Raw genomic sequence first — 17,806 nt, 5'->3', positions numbered from 1 at the left:
TTCAGCCTTCTGTGGTATCAGGAGCCACAGTTATCAACAAAGGCCATGGCTACATTAGGGCAATGAACCTAGACATGGGCCCTGGCAGTAGCCTAGGCCAAGATATCACTATGGCTCTGCGGGGCAATTAAGCCTCCTATCAGAGACAGGGAAAGCCATGCCTGGCCTAAGTGTGTATCTCCTTGTCCCACTAAATCCATCATATAAAATAATTTCTTATATCAAAATTTATGGCATCCATGAATATTTATAATTTTTGTATTTTTATGATCATGGTGTGTGAAGTCCTTCTGTATATGTGTTGCTTTTTTTGGTTAATGAATAAGGAAGCTGTCTTGGGCCGTAAAATGGCCCAAGAATAAAAATAAGCAAGGAAAACTAAACGGATCACTTAAAATAAACTCAAAGCTCTTAGGGTGAAACAAAGGTTTGGCTTAAAATTCTGTATTAAGGTTTATGTTGAGGTTAAAGCCAATAAACCTCTTAGGAGTCAGAAGGATCACTATAGCAGGTGAAAACTGTCTAAGATATCTGAGGGTAAATTTTTAAAAAATATTTTATTTTCACTGGTGTAAGAAGTCCTTCTGTATATGTGTTGCTTTTATTTGTTAATGAATAAAGATAGTACCTTGGCCTGTGATAGTGCAAAACAGAGCTAGACTGGGGAAAACTAAACTGAATGCTGGGCAAAAGAAGGAGGAATCGAAGAGAAGTCATGTAGCCTCTGCCAGAGAAGAGCACGCTGGAACCTTGCTGGTAAGCCACTGCCCCATGGCAATACACAGATAAATAGAAATGGGTTAATCAAAGATATAAGAGCTAGCTAGCAATACGCTCAAGTTGGTTCCAGGCATCTGGAACAAAAATGCCGGCCCTCCTCCTAAAATGGGTATAATTAAATCCTTGTGTTTGACTGCAACAAGCACTGTGTGTACAGCTATAATAAAGAGAATTGCAAGTAGTTACCTCTTAGAAATAAACTTTAAAATCTGATGTCAGATTGAAAGAAAGGAAAATGTTAACAAGAATTTAGTGATAACTAGATATGCATTTTTGTATTTTCCAGTGATATAATAAGGTCAATGATTTCACAATATAGCATCAAATTGACATTATACAATGTGTGGAAATTAAGAAAATAAACTGATGAGACTTTTCAAGAACTTTGATGTTGTTTGGGAGAGAAGGAAAATACATAGAGCACAGGATTTCCTGTGTAAAAGCATGAATTCATATTTGGTTCTAGGTAAGAATCATAAACTGGAATGACAAGAGTTTATGTTCAGAGTAACACCAATTCAGGGACAGGAATTACAACACTGAATGTGGAATCCTCCCTATGTGTAGTCCTTACTGTATTTCCTCTTGCAGCAATATTTTTCTCATTCAGATACAAACTTGAAGTCATTATTAGTGAGGCTCAGCTAAAGAGCCTTTCTAACAGTCATTCTTACTTTCTTTGCAAATATTATGATGAAGAAACAAAAGCATCTTAGGACATTAATTTACTATTTCTTGCCATATGAACAAGAAAATGACAAGGGATCAGGTTATGCAGACATATACATGGAATCCCAGAACTTAGGAAGTGGGACAGAAAGATTTTAAGTTATGTTCAGCTGTACAATGAGTTTAGAGTCAGCCTGGACTATATGAGATCATATCAAAAAGAAAGAAATAAAGGAAACTTTGAAAATAGACCAGAATTATAATGAGTTTATTTAAAACACACAGGGCTAGGTAATACTGAAGTGCCACATTTCTCAGTTTTACAGTAATAATATTTACTAATTCATCATTAGATAACAATCAGCAATTCCAAAGTCACTAAATCATTGCACAGCACAGGGAAATGTAGATGTGTTTGTGCAGTGACCCTGAAAATTGCCCCAAGTAAAAGATGGGAATTCGCTGGACCTTGAGGAGATGAGGCAATGTGAGGTGGGAGGTCAGAGAGGCATGCCTAACAGAAGAGGTCAACTGTGCCCAGGAGGAAGGGGCTTCAGGGGGAAACACATTTAAATGGGAATGAAGCAGATCTGGAACTCGGGTGGCAAAGAAACAAGTCCATTGTTGACTGGAGTGATATCAAGGTCATTTGGATCAATTGGAGACCTCAGGTTAAAGCTTTGTAAAATGGTGGTCAGAAATAAAAATAACTCCATTCTGGCTAGGCCTTCTCCCACACAAATCCGTTTTCCTAGAAATAAAAAAATGTAAAAAGAGAATATAATTAACTCCTTGTGTTTGGCTGAGACATGCACTATGTTTGCAAGTATAATGAAAGAGAATTTGTGTCATAGACTGGATGGATGAATGGATAGTAGATGAATAAATGGAGAAAAGATGGACACATTTTTTCTACATGTCTAATATTAGGAAATACTGTATTAAAATACTTGGATACAAAGTTTCAGAGGGTGGAATATTGAGTACTAGACTTCCCATCCACAGTATAAAAACAAAGGAACAGGGATTTAATAGACCACAAAAGTTGTGCTGGTGCACTCCAGAGAATATGGAGATACAGCAGAAGAGACAGACTACCACTGCTTTGGAAACAAACACCGGGATAAAGGAAGAAGTGCCTGCTGAAAGAGGAAAATGAAAAAGTGTCACAGCACACCATCCTATAGAAAAGGAAATAGCTTTAAAAAGCAGATAATGAGGCTCCTTCGTAGCTGAGAAGCTTTAAAGAAAACCTTTATATATTTCTCAGCAAATATTCAGAGTACTAAAGCCAGCGTCCATCATGAGAATCATCCCAAATTGTAGCGATTAAACTACTCATGGAGTTGGAAAACCTGACAGTTGCTTAGAAAAGAATCGATGTACACTGAGTGTGAAAAGTTCTTCATTGGCCATATATTTAAATACATGGATCTCAGTTGACAATGATTTTCTGCAATGTTGTAAAAATTTTATTAGGTAGGGTTGCAGAAGAGAAAGTCATCAGTCACTGGTGTATAGTCTCCCCCACTTCCAACCTACTGTCTGCTTCATGTTCAACCAAGATGTGAGGCTGTGCGGGGTCTCAGCTGCTCTCTCTAGCCACCACCGAGGCACCTACTTCCATGTCTCCTCCTCCATAATAGACTATACGCTATCGAACTTTAACCCAAAATAAACCCTTAAGTTGCTTCTTGCCAAGTATTTGTTCACAAGAACAAGAAAAGTAACGTGTACAAAAAAACTGGTATCAAGGAGTGAGTTTTCATGAAGGTAATTGCCTTACTCATAGAGGTCTAGGAATTTATTGTCTAGAAAGACTTAAATGGGAACTCAGTGATATATCTAGACACACAATACAACCACATTGTGATCCAGCTCTGTGAATTTGGATAGAGTGGCTCGACACTCTAAAGTATCACTAAAACAGCTCAGGAGATATAATGTTTCATCTCAGAGAAAGTGTGTGGATATCAGAAATCGTAATAGTGCACATAATACTGCACATAACGCAATAGTGGCACACAAATCATGTTGGTAAGCAATGGCTGTCTAATTGTCTTAAAGCCCACTCAACAAGAAGGAAATATTGCCTATTACCAGAAAACCTCCCCAACTTTCCTGAATAAGTGACATCATCAACTTACTTATCTTTATATTCACAGACAAGTATAGCTCTCATATTCATCAAGGAAACACTTTGCAACAAAGAAAAACCATTATAGAAAACCACAACTGATCAAAATGCAGAAAACAATCTATCATTGGGTGCCTAGCTCCAGTGGATACATCTACAGCACAACTGCTGCAGCTAAGGCTCAGGGAACATTGAGATAGAGTGGGGTGGACTGTAAGATCCAGAAGACCAGGAAATGGTTTGATTACCTGTTGAGAAAGGAACAAAGTAGTCACTTTTCTTAAACTTGCCATTCTCATCCAAAAAGTGACCAGGATCAAACCTCTCTGGGTTGGGGAATTCTTTGTCATCATGTAGCACAGATGACAGTGATGCTATGACAGTGGTTCCCTGTAGACAAGAGCCATAGACAAGTCAAGTTATAAAAATGTTGCTGAGGTAAGAGTAACAACAGACATGGCATAGTCAACGCTTCTGAGGAAATCATGTTCAAACAAGAGCAGAGACAAATCTAAACAGACAGATCATGCAACAAACAGGAATGTCTTGGGATCCAATGGCAGTGATCTTGAAAGAGTGTTCTCCAGTAGATTTTGAAGGACTAAGTACTGGAATATACATTTATCAACAAGATTAGCACTGGTGTCTATCACCACCTACTGCTCTACTTTATTACTGTTGCTACTGCATCATGCATGTGTGGAATGTGGTTTCAAATGTAAGTTTTTATATATAACACCAGATATATCTGCTCATCGGAATGTTTCATGTACATGTCTCATAAAAATAACAATGTCTTCTGGAATAACATGGACAAAAACAAATAAAATATTATTCACTATTTTCATGACTCACAGTTCATTTGCCTTAATTTTAAAATATGAGTAAGGCATTTATTACACTTAGGACTACTTAAAAAATTAAACTGACAAAATTAGAAATTTCCTGATTTTGTAAGAATTCCAGTCAGGGTCATCGGTTTACTTGAGGATAAATAATGAAACTGAGAAACTAATCAGATGACTCTCTAAGCAGGATATTCATAACATGTCAATGGCCACGCCATATATTTTATTGATTGCAAAAAGAGCAGAACTTCTACAATGTAGAGATCTGAATATCATCTTAAGTAGAAGAAGTGGGCATATCCACATATCCACTAACAACATAGTTAATGTATGCCAACCTTCCTTACAATATGCGAGTCGTATAGGATATTCCTTGTTGATTTTTTTCTTCCAAAGTTATAACTAAAAACAAAGTACTAGAGAACACACACAAACCAATCCAGAAATTGAGTACATAATTACATAAACTGAAAGATTTAATCAATCAATATATAAATTTTCTAAAAATAAATATATAAATTTTCTAAATGTGACTATATACTTCTTAGCATCCTGATAAAATCTTAGGAAAGTCTTTTCAAAGACTGGCAATCTGAACCTTAAATTTTATTTGAAAGAGTAAACAGTCAAGAGTGGCTTTATTTTAAATAGAGAGTAAATTTGAAAGACTTACAGTTCCACTAGCCAAGACTTGTTCTACAATTTTATTAGCTCTTAATGGAAATAGCATAAAACCCATCCAGCTTCCAGATTTAAATTGTTTCTATTTCTCTTATCTTGTAGGGGCATCAAATTGGAACCAATCACACTATAAATTATTAGGAATTCGAGTGTAGTCTACTTGTGAATATATCATGTGTGGTTTGATTTATTTAATCTTTCTGAAAGATTTCATAACTTTATCTTCAAAATTGATAATCTTTAATTTCAAGACACAATACCTTGGGCTTATGATTTAATTTCACTCACTCATTTAAAAAATAAGAGCATTAAGGGAAAGAGTAGACAAAGGAAACTTACCTTGGGAATGAAATAGTTTCTGAACTTAATGTCACAGGTCACTGCATGGGGCAGGTTGTTGGGAAGGAGATCAACAAATCTCTGAACCTCATGCAACACAGCATCAGTGTAGGGCATGTGACTCCTGTCCTCCATGCAGGGGCTTCTGTGTCTACCAATCACATGGTCAATCTCTTTCTGGACTTTGGCTGGTTCAACACAGTGAAAAATAACAGAAAAGGAATTGGCAAATTGAACACAACTCAGGTTACTTGTAGAAAGATGGATATGCCTGGCAACATTAGGAAAGCATAATATATGCTAATGAAGTGATGGTTGCTATGATATAAATACTACTATCATATATAATACAATACATAGCCCTTATGTGTCAATTAGCATTCTTAAAAATCAACATTAATTATTACTTTCAAATAATAAACAGTATAACAGCAAGTCAAGAAAATCAGCTCTTACAGAAGAAAACTATTTATCAAGCATTATTTGTATCAAAACAATGCTGTACATTTAAGAATAAATTATAATGGTTTTGTGTGCATGTTTATATGTAGTTTCCAAAGGTATGTAATACCATCTTACTTCCCCAATATGGCCACACATTAACAATTTCTCTTGAAATTTATGTTTATATCTATATGTAATGACTATTTCTTTCTTATCCATCATTGGATAAATTAAATTCTTCTTCATGTGGAAAAAAGTTTCATATTCTCTAGATGTATTAAATATAAACATCTTTCTCAATCCAATCCTCATAGGAAAACTTTGGTTGTATCCACTGTTTAAATCTTTGTGACTACATAAATTCTCTGCCCTAGTAAGAAAACAATGACTATTGTTATTGCTGATGCTATCTTGAATTAATTCTATTTCTCTTTATCAATTTTTTTTCATTTTTGGAATTAGTTTGAAATATTCAGGTAGCTGTTTCAAAGTCCTACCAATACCTTTTCAGATATGAAGAAGTCTCAGACTATCAACCTCTTATTTCCCTTTCGTTCTTGGTTCTCTCCTCATACCATCACCATCCATTGGTCCTTTCTGAACTGAATATTTTTTAGTTTTATGCTAAGCAGCCTCCCTAATCGTCTCATCCTTCACGTTTTCTTCAGATTTCTATAGCCCAATACTTCTATGGCTGGAGGACTTGGGTTCATTCCCAGTATTGATAGGGATGTACCTAACCACCTTAAATCTCAATTCTAGGATTTGATGCCCTCTTCTGATCTCTGTGATCTCTGTGAGCACCGGGCATGTACATGGTACAAAACATAAATGCAGTCAAAACATTCACATACATAGAATATTTTTAATTTAAGATACAATTGTAGGATACTCCCCCAATAATCTGTGCTATCCTGTATATTATTTTATGGAAACTTACTTCTATAGTAATAAATTAAATCCCTTTAGAAATTCTGGCAAAATGACAAAGTCTTTTTAATTGACCTAAACTTTTAGAATAATTTCCAGAATTATGTCTCATTAAAATCTAGAATTGGTATATCTTCTTCTGTAAGGAGAGTTTCTATTCCAACAAAAGAATTGTCAGAATAAGAAAAAATATGTCCTCAGGAATATATCTTCTATTCAATATGGCTTCCTCCAATTTAAACTAAGTTGCATTTTAAAAACAATTAGTGTGGACACACACAATCACTTCCCATAAAATCCAGCCTCTGGAGCAATATTTTATTGGTCTTTCTTCCTGCCTTCTAATTTCACTTCTATGAAATATGAGGTCTGCTATGAGCTGAGACACCTAACTTCAGTCCTCTTGATATGTGTAGCAGATTGTAGTGGCACACACAGTTAAATTCTGAGGCTTCCCTGAGACTAACAAAACACAGGACTCCATGGGTCTCTTTCAATTCCTTTCTGAAATTTGCTTGCTTCCTACCTGTGTCCTTACCTGTGACTTCCGGGTGCTTGAGCAGGAGCAGCAGGGAGTACCTCAGTGTTGTACTTGTTGTCTCTGTCCCAGCAGAAAACAGATCAGCTGCTGAGAAGAACAAGTTTTCATGGGTAAACTCTGTCTTCGGGTTGTTCTTTTCCTAGGAATGATTTTACTGTGTTAGCCAGCAAAATTTGGTCAATGTACTTATTAGAGTGAATAAAATGACTTACATGTGCTGAGTTTAACATGACAGACCCTACAGAGTGCAATAGAAGAAGAAACTGACATGTGTTCAAGAAATATATAAACCCACTGACCCATCTTTACCTTCTACACCCAGTGTCTTGTCTGGAAAATTTTTTTCATGAGACTCTTCACTCATATGAACCATACAGTGTACCATCTTCCCAAAGAGACAAAAGCGAAAGAAATGAAGCCTCATATTTTTTTGATGTTTTACTCAAAATATATGTAGAATGGAGCGGCTTGTTCATCCCAGCCACCCAGGACCCAAAACACCACACAGAAACTATATTAACTAAATCACTGCTTGGCCCGTTAGCTATAAATTCTTATAGGCTAACTCTTACATATTAATTTAACTAGAATATTAATTTCTAGTAATCTGTGTATCACCACATGACAGTGGCTTACCAGCTAAAGTTTCGGCATGTCTGACTCTGGGGGCAGCTCCATGGCATCTATCTGACTCTGCCCTTCTTTCTCCCAGCATTCAGTCCAGTCCTCCCTGCCTACCTAAGTTCTGCCCTATCAATAGGCCAAGGCACTTTCCTTATTTATTAATGCTAATCACAGCACACAGAGGGGACTCCCACATCAAATACACATAAAAAGAAAAGGAAGAGAAAAGTCAAATAGTACGTTGTGTTAGGGATATCCACAAAGATGACCCTCCCAATTGTAAATGTAGTAAAGATGGAAGTCCCTGAGTCTCATGGGAGAAGTATGCTACTCGAATAAGAATATTAAATTTAGGAAACAACTAGCATAAGGGTAGGGTTCAGTGGAGCAGAATAGAGAGATCACAAAGCAAACAAACAAACACCTTACTTTCAAGATAAGTTCCAATAGTATTCAATGAAAATAGTGGCTTTACAACAAACGGAGCCACGACAGAAGGAGCATTTATTCATTTAGGTGCCTGATAGATATCAGTCTTTAATTCCATGTCCACATCAATCCACTTGAAGTTACACTCAGTTAAGGCATCTTTAATCTTCCGCAGTAATCATTCCCTTCTCACATCACATGCTACAACTTATAATTAATCTGAAATTCACTCAGCTGTCCATAGCTAATATTTTAAACTTTAGTTCAATATGCAGATGCTGTAGAAAGTCTGGCTAGCTTGAATTATTTTTTAAGTTTTCATACATTGTCTGCAAAGACAACTTTCATCTTTATATTATGTCATGACATTTTTTGAGAGTTTTGGAAATGTTTTGATTCTACGGGCCCATTGCATTATAAGATTATTTTGGTTTAAACTTGGGCTCAATATATTCAAATTACTTAACTTTATGCTATCTTTCATATGTACAGCTAATTCATTTATATGTTATAAACACAAAGTGCTTGTCAAACATTACTGGCCTGTACCATTTGACTATCACTGTAAAACAGGGATATTTTATTCATGGAACAAAATATACTCAAGCAAACAAATAACTAAATTGAAGTTCTGTTATCATTTTACCTGCTCCATTTTGATCAGAAAACAATCAATAAAGTCCCGAGGATTATTAATATCCAGTGATTCTTGGTGCTCTGTTATTTTTGATGAAAAATAATGTTTTGTAAAAGTGAAATTTTTAAATAGTTGTCTGTGTCTTCCTGGTAGATAATCAATTACAGCAGGAAAATTATTGCAAATCTACAAAAGAAAATGATGAAAGTTTAAAACATGAGACATTTATAAGTGTGCCTTATAGTGGACTTGGCCAGAAAGTATAAATATAAAATAAATAAAATATATTATCCATTTTGATGAGGTATTTTTATGGTGCATGCAAAAATTCTCTTCGCTTGTGAAGATGTCAATAGAAGAGCATAATGAACCAGCTCACACATGATAACCACTGCACAAAATCTCACACAATCTTTACTCCATACACAAATGTTACATCAGCTCCTTCATTTTCTCCACAACTTCTTCACTGCAACCTTGAATACAAAACACCATGAATTGCTGTGATTTACATTTTGTAGACTGCAACGGAGATAAAGGACCTTGGGATATCCTGAATAGATGCATTGACATCATACTTGCTGCTTAATTTACATCAGTCACTCTCAGACACAGAAGAAGAATTTTAGCAGTGAGAGTCTTAAAAATTTTTTAAGTACAACTATGAACCTGTGCAGACCAGCTGGATGATTTCTTCAAAATTGTTTAAACAAATTATTAATGCAATTTGACACAGGAATAAATTTGATGGGATCCAAATATCATTTAAACATTTTATCCTCCTATGTGGACATATTGCTACTTAGGATGTCAACAGCTTACTATTTAATAAACACTGCCATACTTCAGGGGTACCGGCAGTTTCAATGATTCCTTACACTGTCCCAACTTGAAGAAAATATTCTCATTATGAAATTCCTCCTAAGTGTTTTTTTGACAAGATCTCTAAAGTATTAAATGACACATAAGCCTTGTTACTAACAGATTTTGTAAATAAAATAGATGTCCACTGAGTTATGTAGGTATCTTCTGAGCATTGATTTTTAGAGAAAGTGATTTGAGAGTTAATGAAATGTCAGTGATCATAGTTCTAACAACCTACAGTTAGGCTTTCATTTGTCTAAAGAATTTTTGGAATTTCAGAAAACAGATATCTCAAAGTGGTTTGGGGTTTTATTGGGTTTTGTTTTGTTTTACTTGTAAAGAAAGAAGCTTGAGCTCACCTGCATCCAAGGAGAACTTAGAATCTCTACATTCTCATTTAGGACATTCATGAAGTTGAGAAATTCCTGATCATTATAATCAAAACGATTCTGGAAAATAATGGAACAGATGACATTGCAAGGAGCACAGCCCAGGATGAAGGTGGGGTCGCAGGGTGAACCTGAAGAGTTGGGAAAAATTGCAAAATGTCATGTAAGTGGAGATTAACTTTTGTTTCCCAGTTATCCAGACCCAAATAATCACACAGTAGCAATATTGATTACAAAACTGCTTAGCCGATGACTCAGGCATATTTCTATATAGCACTTATGTCTTAAATTAACCCATGTTTGTGCTAATCTATGAATCACCATGAGGCTGTGGCCTACCAGTAAGTTTCAGCATCTTTTATCTTTTTCCTTTGGCAGTTAACATGGCATCTCTCTCTCTCTCTCTCTCTCTCTCTCTCTCTCTCTCTCTCTCTCTCTCTCTCTCTCTCTCTCTCTCTCTCTCCATATATATACATAAATATATGTTTTATTCTGCCCTGCCATAGGCTGAGGCAGTTTCTTTATTAAGTAATGTTAATAAAACATATTCACAGCACACAGAAGGAAATCAAACATCAATGCCACTGAAATAAATGTGTGTAAAACACTCTATCACCTAACAGGTAAAAGAACTTATGACAGTTCAAGCAAGTCTTACCCACAGATGGCTGGTAGACATAACAATATGCATTACATCTGTACATCATTTTTATATTTTATATGGTTTCATTGATCTGACCATCTATCCAAATCATGAAATTGAGTATACTGTTTTTATCTGACCCCTTTATTGACTAGCCTATCTCCACAGAAGTTTGGAAAAGAGACTTTTTAAACCCTCAGCTATTCAAGACTTTTGATGAGATCCAAGTCTCTTTGTGATGCCTCTGAATAACATGATACAAAGATGCATGGGAATGAAAGACAGGGGGATCTGGGAAGAGGTGGGGTGTGAATGTGATCAAAATGCACTTTACAAAATTCTTGAAGAACAAACAAAAGTAAAGGGGAAAAAACATCTGCGCCCAAAAAAGAAGAAAGGGAAAGAATGATAAGAACTTAGGAAAATTTATATATAGGATTAAAGGCTCATGCCCTTAGCCAGTTAATTTTATAGATTCATGCAATGATAAATTTATTCAAAACTATGAATCAATATCATAAAATATTAGAAATAGTACATTCTGTTTTGTACAAATTATGCTATGGTTTTAGAAAAGAATGAACCAAGAGGCCTTTATTAAGATATTGTCAAGTAAAAAATTGTGTTACAAAGCAATAGCCACCAGAACTTTATGCATGGGCATGACATGTCAGTGGTATAACATAGCCCAGTTAAAAATAATTTTACCATTAGGCTTCTGTTCTATACAACTGTGATGCATTGATTGCCACCATATTCACATACCAAGTATTTGCTACTGAAATTAATATTTATGCTGAGGAAAATTATTCTTCCTTAAAACATCAGAAAGTAAGTTCAAAACCAAAAATTCATATCATCATTTTGGTTTTTGAAAACAAAACAGGTGAGAACTATCTAGAGTAAATGATGACTTAGATCTTCTACAACAGACAGAATCCCTTCATAAAACGAAAACCACAGATATAAAAGCTCTCCTAAATTTTTTACTGGAAGTCACACTTTCCATATGAAAACAGAGCTATAACACAGAATGAAAATTCTAGCCACCCTCAAAACTTCTCAAAGACATAAAAACAAGACAGAAGTCTATGATGAGTAACCCTCACCATTGGATTTCCTCAATTCCTCCACAAGACAGCGAGCTTCCTCTTGAACACGGTCCTCGATGCTCCTCTTCCCCATTCCAAAGTTCCGTAGAGTCATGAGTGAGAAGCGCCTCATCTCCTTCCAGGTTTTTCCACTACTAAAAACTATGCCTAAAAGAAAAAGCAGAAATGGATAGGGAGATTCCCAAATAAGTAAATGGGGCTGATGGGTGGCTGCTGCACAGAAAGCCAAGTTGGGTCTGAACAAGTTTTCAAGATTACATTCCACCCTCACTATGACACTATGACCACAGCCCAACATACATACATGAACACATAGGTGCATGGAGAGGTAGATGCATGAACTTGTAGGCACATAGACACTTACCATGACCTTTACCAATCTTTTCAGCTATTGGGAAGTTTCCTCTTCCAGCAAACTCATCCCCATAATCAATGAAGGCTTCTTTTAAAGCTTTATATCCATGCAACACCACAGTAGGCTTCCTGCCCAAGTATAGAGTGAACACGGAACCATAGACTTTTGAAAACTGGAAAATAAAAAAGTAATTAAAAATGGAGCAAAAAGATGTCAGTGTTTGACTAACAAAAGGCTACTTGGAGGCTGCACACAGGCCTTTCTCACTCTTTCTGCTATTCCAGAAACAATTCTGATAGTTGCCCTTAGCACTGAAACAGCATCCCAGCTGCTGTTCCTTTTCCCTCATCCGTGCCTCCTGTGGGTCCCACAGACCATCCGACCTCGTCCTTCTCTCCGTCCCTCTTTGCTGTAGCTCACAGCCCAACATATCCACAGACAACACCTGGTTTCAGTGCAGACTTCCACCAGACTTTCACATAAGAGTTAACACCAACATGTTTATAACAGTCATGAAAGCAAAAGTTTCTGCAGAGAAACCTTATGCCTGCAAGCATTGTGGAAAAAACTTCACCCGTTCTTCTCGAAACATTCATGAAAGAATTCACACTGCGGAGAAACCTTATGCCTGAAAGCATTGTGGAAAAAACGTTAGCAGTTCTGTGTATTATAATCTTTATGAAAGAATGCACATGGCAGAGAGGCATTATATATGCAAGCATGGGAAAGCCTTTTTCTCTTCCAGTGATTTGAATATCCATGAAATAATTCACAGTGGAAAAAAGCCTTATGCATGTAAGTATTGTGGAAAAGTTTTCAGTGACCCTAGTAGTCATAACACACATGAAAGGATCCACACTGCAGAGAACCTTATGCCTGCAAGCACTGTGGAAGAACTTCACCAGTTCTGCATATTGTAACATTCATGAAAGGATTCACACTGGAGAGAAAATTTATGCATGTAAGTTGTGGAAAATCGTTCACTTGTTCCAGTACTTGTAACATTCATGAAAGAGTATACGTGGCAGAGAGTCATTATACATGTAAGCATAGTGGAAAAGCCTTCAACCATCCCAGTAGTCATAATAGCCATGAAAGAAGCCACGCTGCAGAGAAACCTTATGCCTGCAAGCATTGTGAAAAAGCCTTCAACAACCCCAGTAGTTGTAGCAGACATAACAGGATCCACATTGCAGAGAAACCTTATGCATGTAAGCATTGTGGAAAAGCCTTCAACAACCCCAGTAGTTGTAGCAGACATAACAGGATCCACATTGCAGAGAAACCTTATGCATGTAAGCATTGTGGCAAAGCCTTCAACAACCTCAGTAGGTGTAACAAACACAAAAGGAGCCACACAGGAAGCAGAAGACTTAAACAGGCAAGCATTGTGGAAAAACCTTTTTCTGGCATAGTCATCTGAACATCCATGGAATAATTCACACTAGGGAAAATTCCTTATGTATGTAAGCATTGTGGAAAATCATTCAACAACCCCAGTAGTTGTAACAGACTTGGAAGGAGTCACATTGCAGAGAAACCTTATTCATGTAGGCATTGTGAAAAAGCCTTCACCAATTTCACTTCCTGTAAGACTCATGAAAAGAGTTCACATTGAAGTCATATACATTTAAGCAGTGTGAAAAGGGGTTTTCTTGTTCCAGTCACTTGAGCAGTCATGAAAGGAATCACACGGGAGAAATGTCTTGAGCATGTAAACATCTTGGAAAAACCTTCAGTGACCTCAGTAGTCATAAGAGACATGAATGAAGTCATACTATAGAGAAGCCTGATTCATGTAAGCATTGTGTAAAACCCGTCACCAATTTCAAGTCATGTAAGTTTCATGAAAGAGATCATACTGAAGAGAAGTGCTATGCATGTATGCATTGTGGAAAAGCATTTACCCACTCCAGTCACCTAAACATGCATGAAAGGGTTCAAATTGGAGAGAAGGCCTTTGCATGTATACATTACAGGAAAACTTTCAACCCTTCAACTTCTCCTGATTCGCATGAAAAAAATCACACTAGAGGAAAAACTCTTTGTGTGTAAAAGATGTGGGAACTGTTTATTCTATTGATCTTAACAGGCATAAAATAGTTGACTTGAAAGTAAAGCCTTAGGCACATAAGAACTGTGGGAAAGCCTTCAGCTGCTCTTGTGATCATAACAGACATGAAACTCTTCACAGTAGTCAATAGCCTAATGTGTGTAACCATTGTCAGAAAGCCCTTACTAGATTCACTTGGTATGAGTAAAACCATTCTACTGGACAGAAACATTTTGTATACAAACATGGTATGTAAACTATTTCTTTGTTCTTGCCATTTTAACAAGCATAAAGATCTCACACAATGTCTGTATTGTGGGAAAGTCTTCAGCACACCCAGTTCTGTAAGACTCATGCACAGATCTACCCTGGAAAGAATTGTAATGCATATATACATTTAAGTATTGTTCCAAGTCTTCAGGAGTTTCTGTTGCCATGGTGTTCTAAAGAATTCACTCTGGGGTAAAAAAAGAATTCACTCTGGAGACAGACTTTATATGTATAACCATGTGAAAAATCTTTTAGCAACCACATTTCCTACTATACTCAATAACTTTTTTCACTGGTGAGAACCTTTATATTTAGAATAAATGTGGAAAAGTATTCAAAGTGTTTAGAATGAATGAAAAAAAAAAAGAATTAGCAAGAAATGTGCTTAAGCTATTGGCCAAACAGTATTGCAAATAATATGGTTTCTGTGTTACTATTTTGGTATTGAGCTGCTAGGAAGCTGGGAAACAAACAAGCAGCCTTCCTTACAACAATGTCCCAAATATCAAATTGTGGAAATCACAAATTCAAACACTTGTCTATTTTGTATTTCATATTTGAGCATTAAAAAATTAATTAATTAAACACTTAATTTATTATCTGCTTTGCTCACCTTGAAACTAATGCCCAGGTGACTGCTTCAACATAATCTAAAAGTTCTCTTTATAGAGATTCTAAATCAGGACCTCCAGCATTAGCAATAATATTCTGTATTTTAAAGTGAGATTAATATGTGTTTATCACCAATGTTAAATTGCTATCTATGTGCATTACAAGGAAAAGATCTCTAAAAAGTGTAGCATTTTCCAGAAACAAGTTCTGACATCATGCCACATTCTTGTCTTCAAAAAAACAGTGTTTTCAGACTCTGAAAAATTCTAATAGCAAATACTTGGCCCTGGCTGACTATCAGCTCCTATATTTTTTATGTTGTTCAGACCCATAATTTCCTGGAAACTAAACAGAAGTTAAATTCTTTGCAGAAGTTCTGTTTGTTTTCCAGTACTATATACAATGCATGGCTAAGATATGTGAAGGAAATCTCTGTCTAATTGCTAGATTAGTTTTACCTTCAGTCACTAGCCAAAAGTTTTAAGAAGGGAAAAATTATTTACAACCTTTGCCACACTGTGATTTCTATTCTACTAGGCACCCACTAATGTTTGCCCAGCCAGATCACATTTCCTCATTCTATGATTCTGACAATGATGTGATGAAAACGCAGCTGGGACATCAAGCTTAGGCGACAAATTTACAATTATGTGTCACATAGAACATGCACAGTCATATACTTCACTTAAACAATGGGATATTTCCTTCCCTTGAAATGCTACTCAGAAAACCAAGCATGTACTTACATTCTTCAGTGATTTGCTGATGTCCTTAAGGTCTACCTGAAGAATATTTCCAATGATTGGGAGAGGAGTGGGGCCAGGGGGAAGCTTTCTTCTCTGAGAGTTCTGCCTCCATAGTGAAAGAAGAAACAAACATGAGAGAACAAGCCCCAGAAGCACACCTAGAGTCATCACTGCCTTCTCTGCTTGCTGACATGAATGTGCGCTTACAATACAAAGCTTATATAATAAAGCCTGCAATTCCACCCTTGAGTCTCTGATACAAAACAGACCAACCAGGGACAAGACTTAATCTCTCCTCCAAGTGGACCTTGTTCCAACATAGTGATTAAAGTAAAATATTGACTCCATTGTTGTCATTTATACCAAAGCAGGTCTTGTAGATTGTGACTTAATTGTCATGGGCTGGGCTCCAAGAACTTGGGTGGAAAGCTTTTCTTATATGTACCTGCAATTGGAAAAAATGAAACTATTTCATGATTCAAAAAATTGGAAAGTTGTGCAAAATTATGAATTCTCAAGTTAATGCCCCCTTGAGAACTTATATTTTAGAAATTTAATATTTTATATAACCTGCAAATAAATAGAAATGTTACATTATATAAAACACTGAATCCTCTCCTCAATACTAAAATAAAATAAGTTTTCAAATAATATACTAATGTTTCAAAGTCACAAACATAAACTATCAAACATAACATATATTGTGAATGATAATGCATCATTTTAATTAAACTAATGGGCATGATTTTTATCATAAATAAATTTTAAGATGGAAAAATAGATGTAACATTTTCTGTTTTAAATGTGGAAAGGAACTGTCAGGAAACCTGTCATTCTAACACAGTTCCTACATGTCAAGTATATTAAAAATCAGAACTGATAACCACTGTTATTCACCATTGCTTACAGTTCAGAAGAATTCCATAAAACAAAAAGTTTATCCCACAGTAGGAGTTATCTTATTGTACTTCCTCTACTCTTCCTTAAAAGTCAAAAATTTCACATTAAAGAGAAGCACCCCAATAGACTTCAAGGATAATTACGGTAGAATATTATCACAAGCAGTAAATAAAAACAAATCATGCTCTCCATAAGTAAGAAAGGCTGAATCTCAAAGAACTTATTGATAACAACTTGGGAAATGGTCAACTTCAAAATATTATAAAGATATTTTCATTCTGTCATTTTCCAAAATAAAATTTAAAAATATACAATTGGTGCAGGACAATTATCTATATTCTGTCAATTATGTTTTAAATAAACGCTGATTGGCCAGTAGCCAATCAGGAAGTATAGGCAGAATAACCAGACAGGAAATAGAGGCAGATCAATGAGAACAGGAGAATTCTGGGAAGGAGGAAGCCCATTCCTTCCCAGTCCTGTCTCAACCACCAAAAAAGCAAGATGTGACCTATACCTCTGAAAAAGGTACCAAGCCATGTGGCTAACATATACTAGAATAATGGGCTAATATAAGTTAAAAGAGTTAATAAGAAGCCTGATCTAATGGGTCAATAAATTTATCATTAATATAGACCTCTGTGTAATTTCTTTGGGATTAAATGGTTGTGGAACCTAGTAGGAGGACCAGACAGGACAGAAACCTCAGACAACAGAATGGTGCCCACATGGACAACTGCATCCACATAAAACCTGAGAGAGCTTGGGAAGTAATTCTAGACAGAAAAGAATAAAGTAGAGCA

The 17,806-nt window shown here is 36.0% G+C and overlaps 1 protein-coding gene across 3 annotated transcripts; it reads right to left on the bottom strand.

Moving 5' to 3' along the window:
- Positions 1 to 1,912: 1,912 nt before the first annotated feature.
- LOC119812086 (cytochrome P450 2C26-like) lies at positions 1,913 to 16,271 on the bottom strand. Of its 3 annotated transcripts, none has more exons than XM_038326461.1 (9): positions 16,089 to 16,271; positions 12,432 to 12,594; positions 12,065 to 12,214; positions 10,283 to 10,443; positions 9,069 to 9,245; positions 7,367 to 7,508; positions 5,455 to 5,642; positions 3,835 to 3,976; positions 1,913 to 2,200 (listed from the first exon to the last, which is right to left on the bottom strand). In XM_038326461.1, the coding sequence occupies exons 1-9, from the start codon at positions 16,269 to 16,271 to the stop codon at positions 2,019 to 2,021; spliced, it is 1,488 nt and encodes a 495-aa protein (XP_038182389.1). In that variant the 3' UTR covers positions 1,913 to 2,018. The 3 variants fall into 3 exon arrangements, with proteins under 3 accessions (XP_038182389.1, XP_038182398.1, XP_038182408.1); XM_038326470.1 differs by having other exon boundaries at positions 16,104 to 16,271; XM_038326480.1 differs by lacking the exon at positions 9,069 to 9,245 and having other exon boundaries at positions 16,104 to 16,271.
- Between the last annotated feature and the right edge of the window lie 1,535 nt (positions 16,272 to 17,806).

This window comes from Arvicola amphibius, chromosome 1 (assembly GCF_903992535.2).
Source record: "Arvicola amphibius chromosome 1, mArvAmp1.2, whole genome shotgun sequence".
In the NCBI taxonomy this organism is placed as follows: domain Eukaryota; kingdom Metazoa; phylum Chordata; class Mammalia; order Rodentia; family Cricetidae; genus Arvicola; species Arvicola amphibius.
Note: the sequence above shows the minus strand (reverse complement) of the source record. Positions and strands in the feature narration are given on the sequence as shown.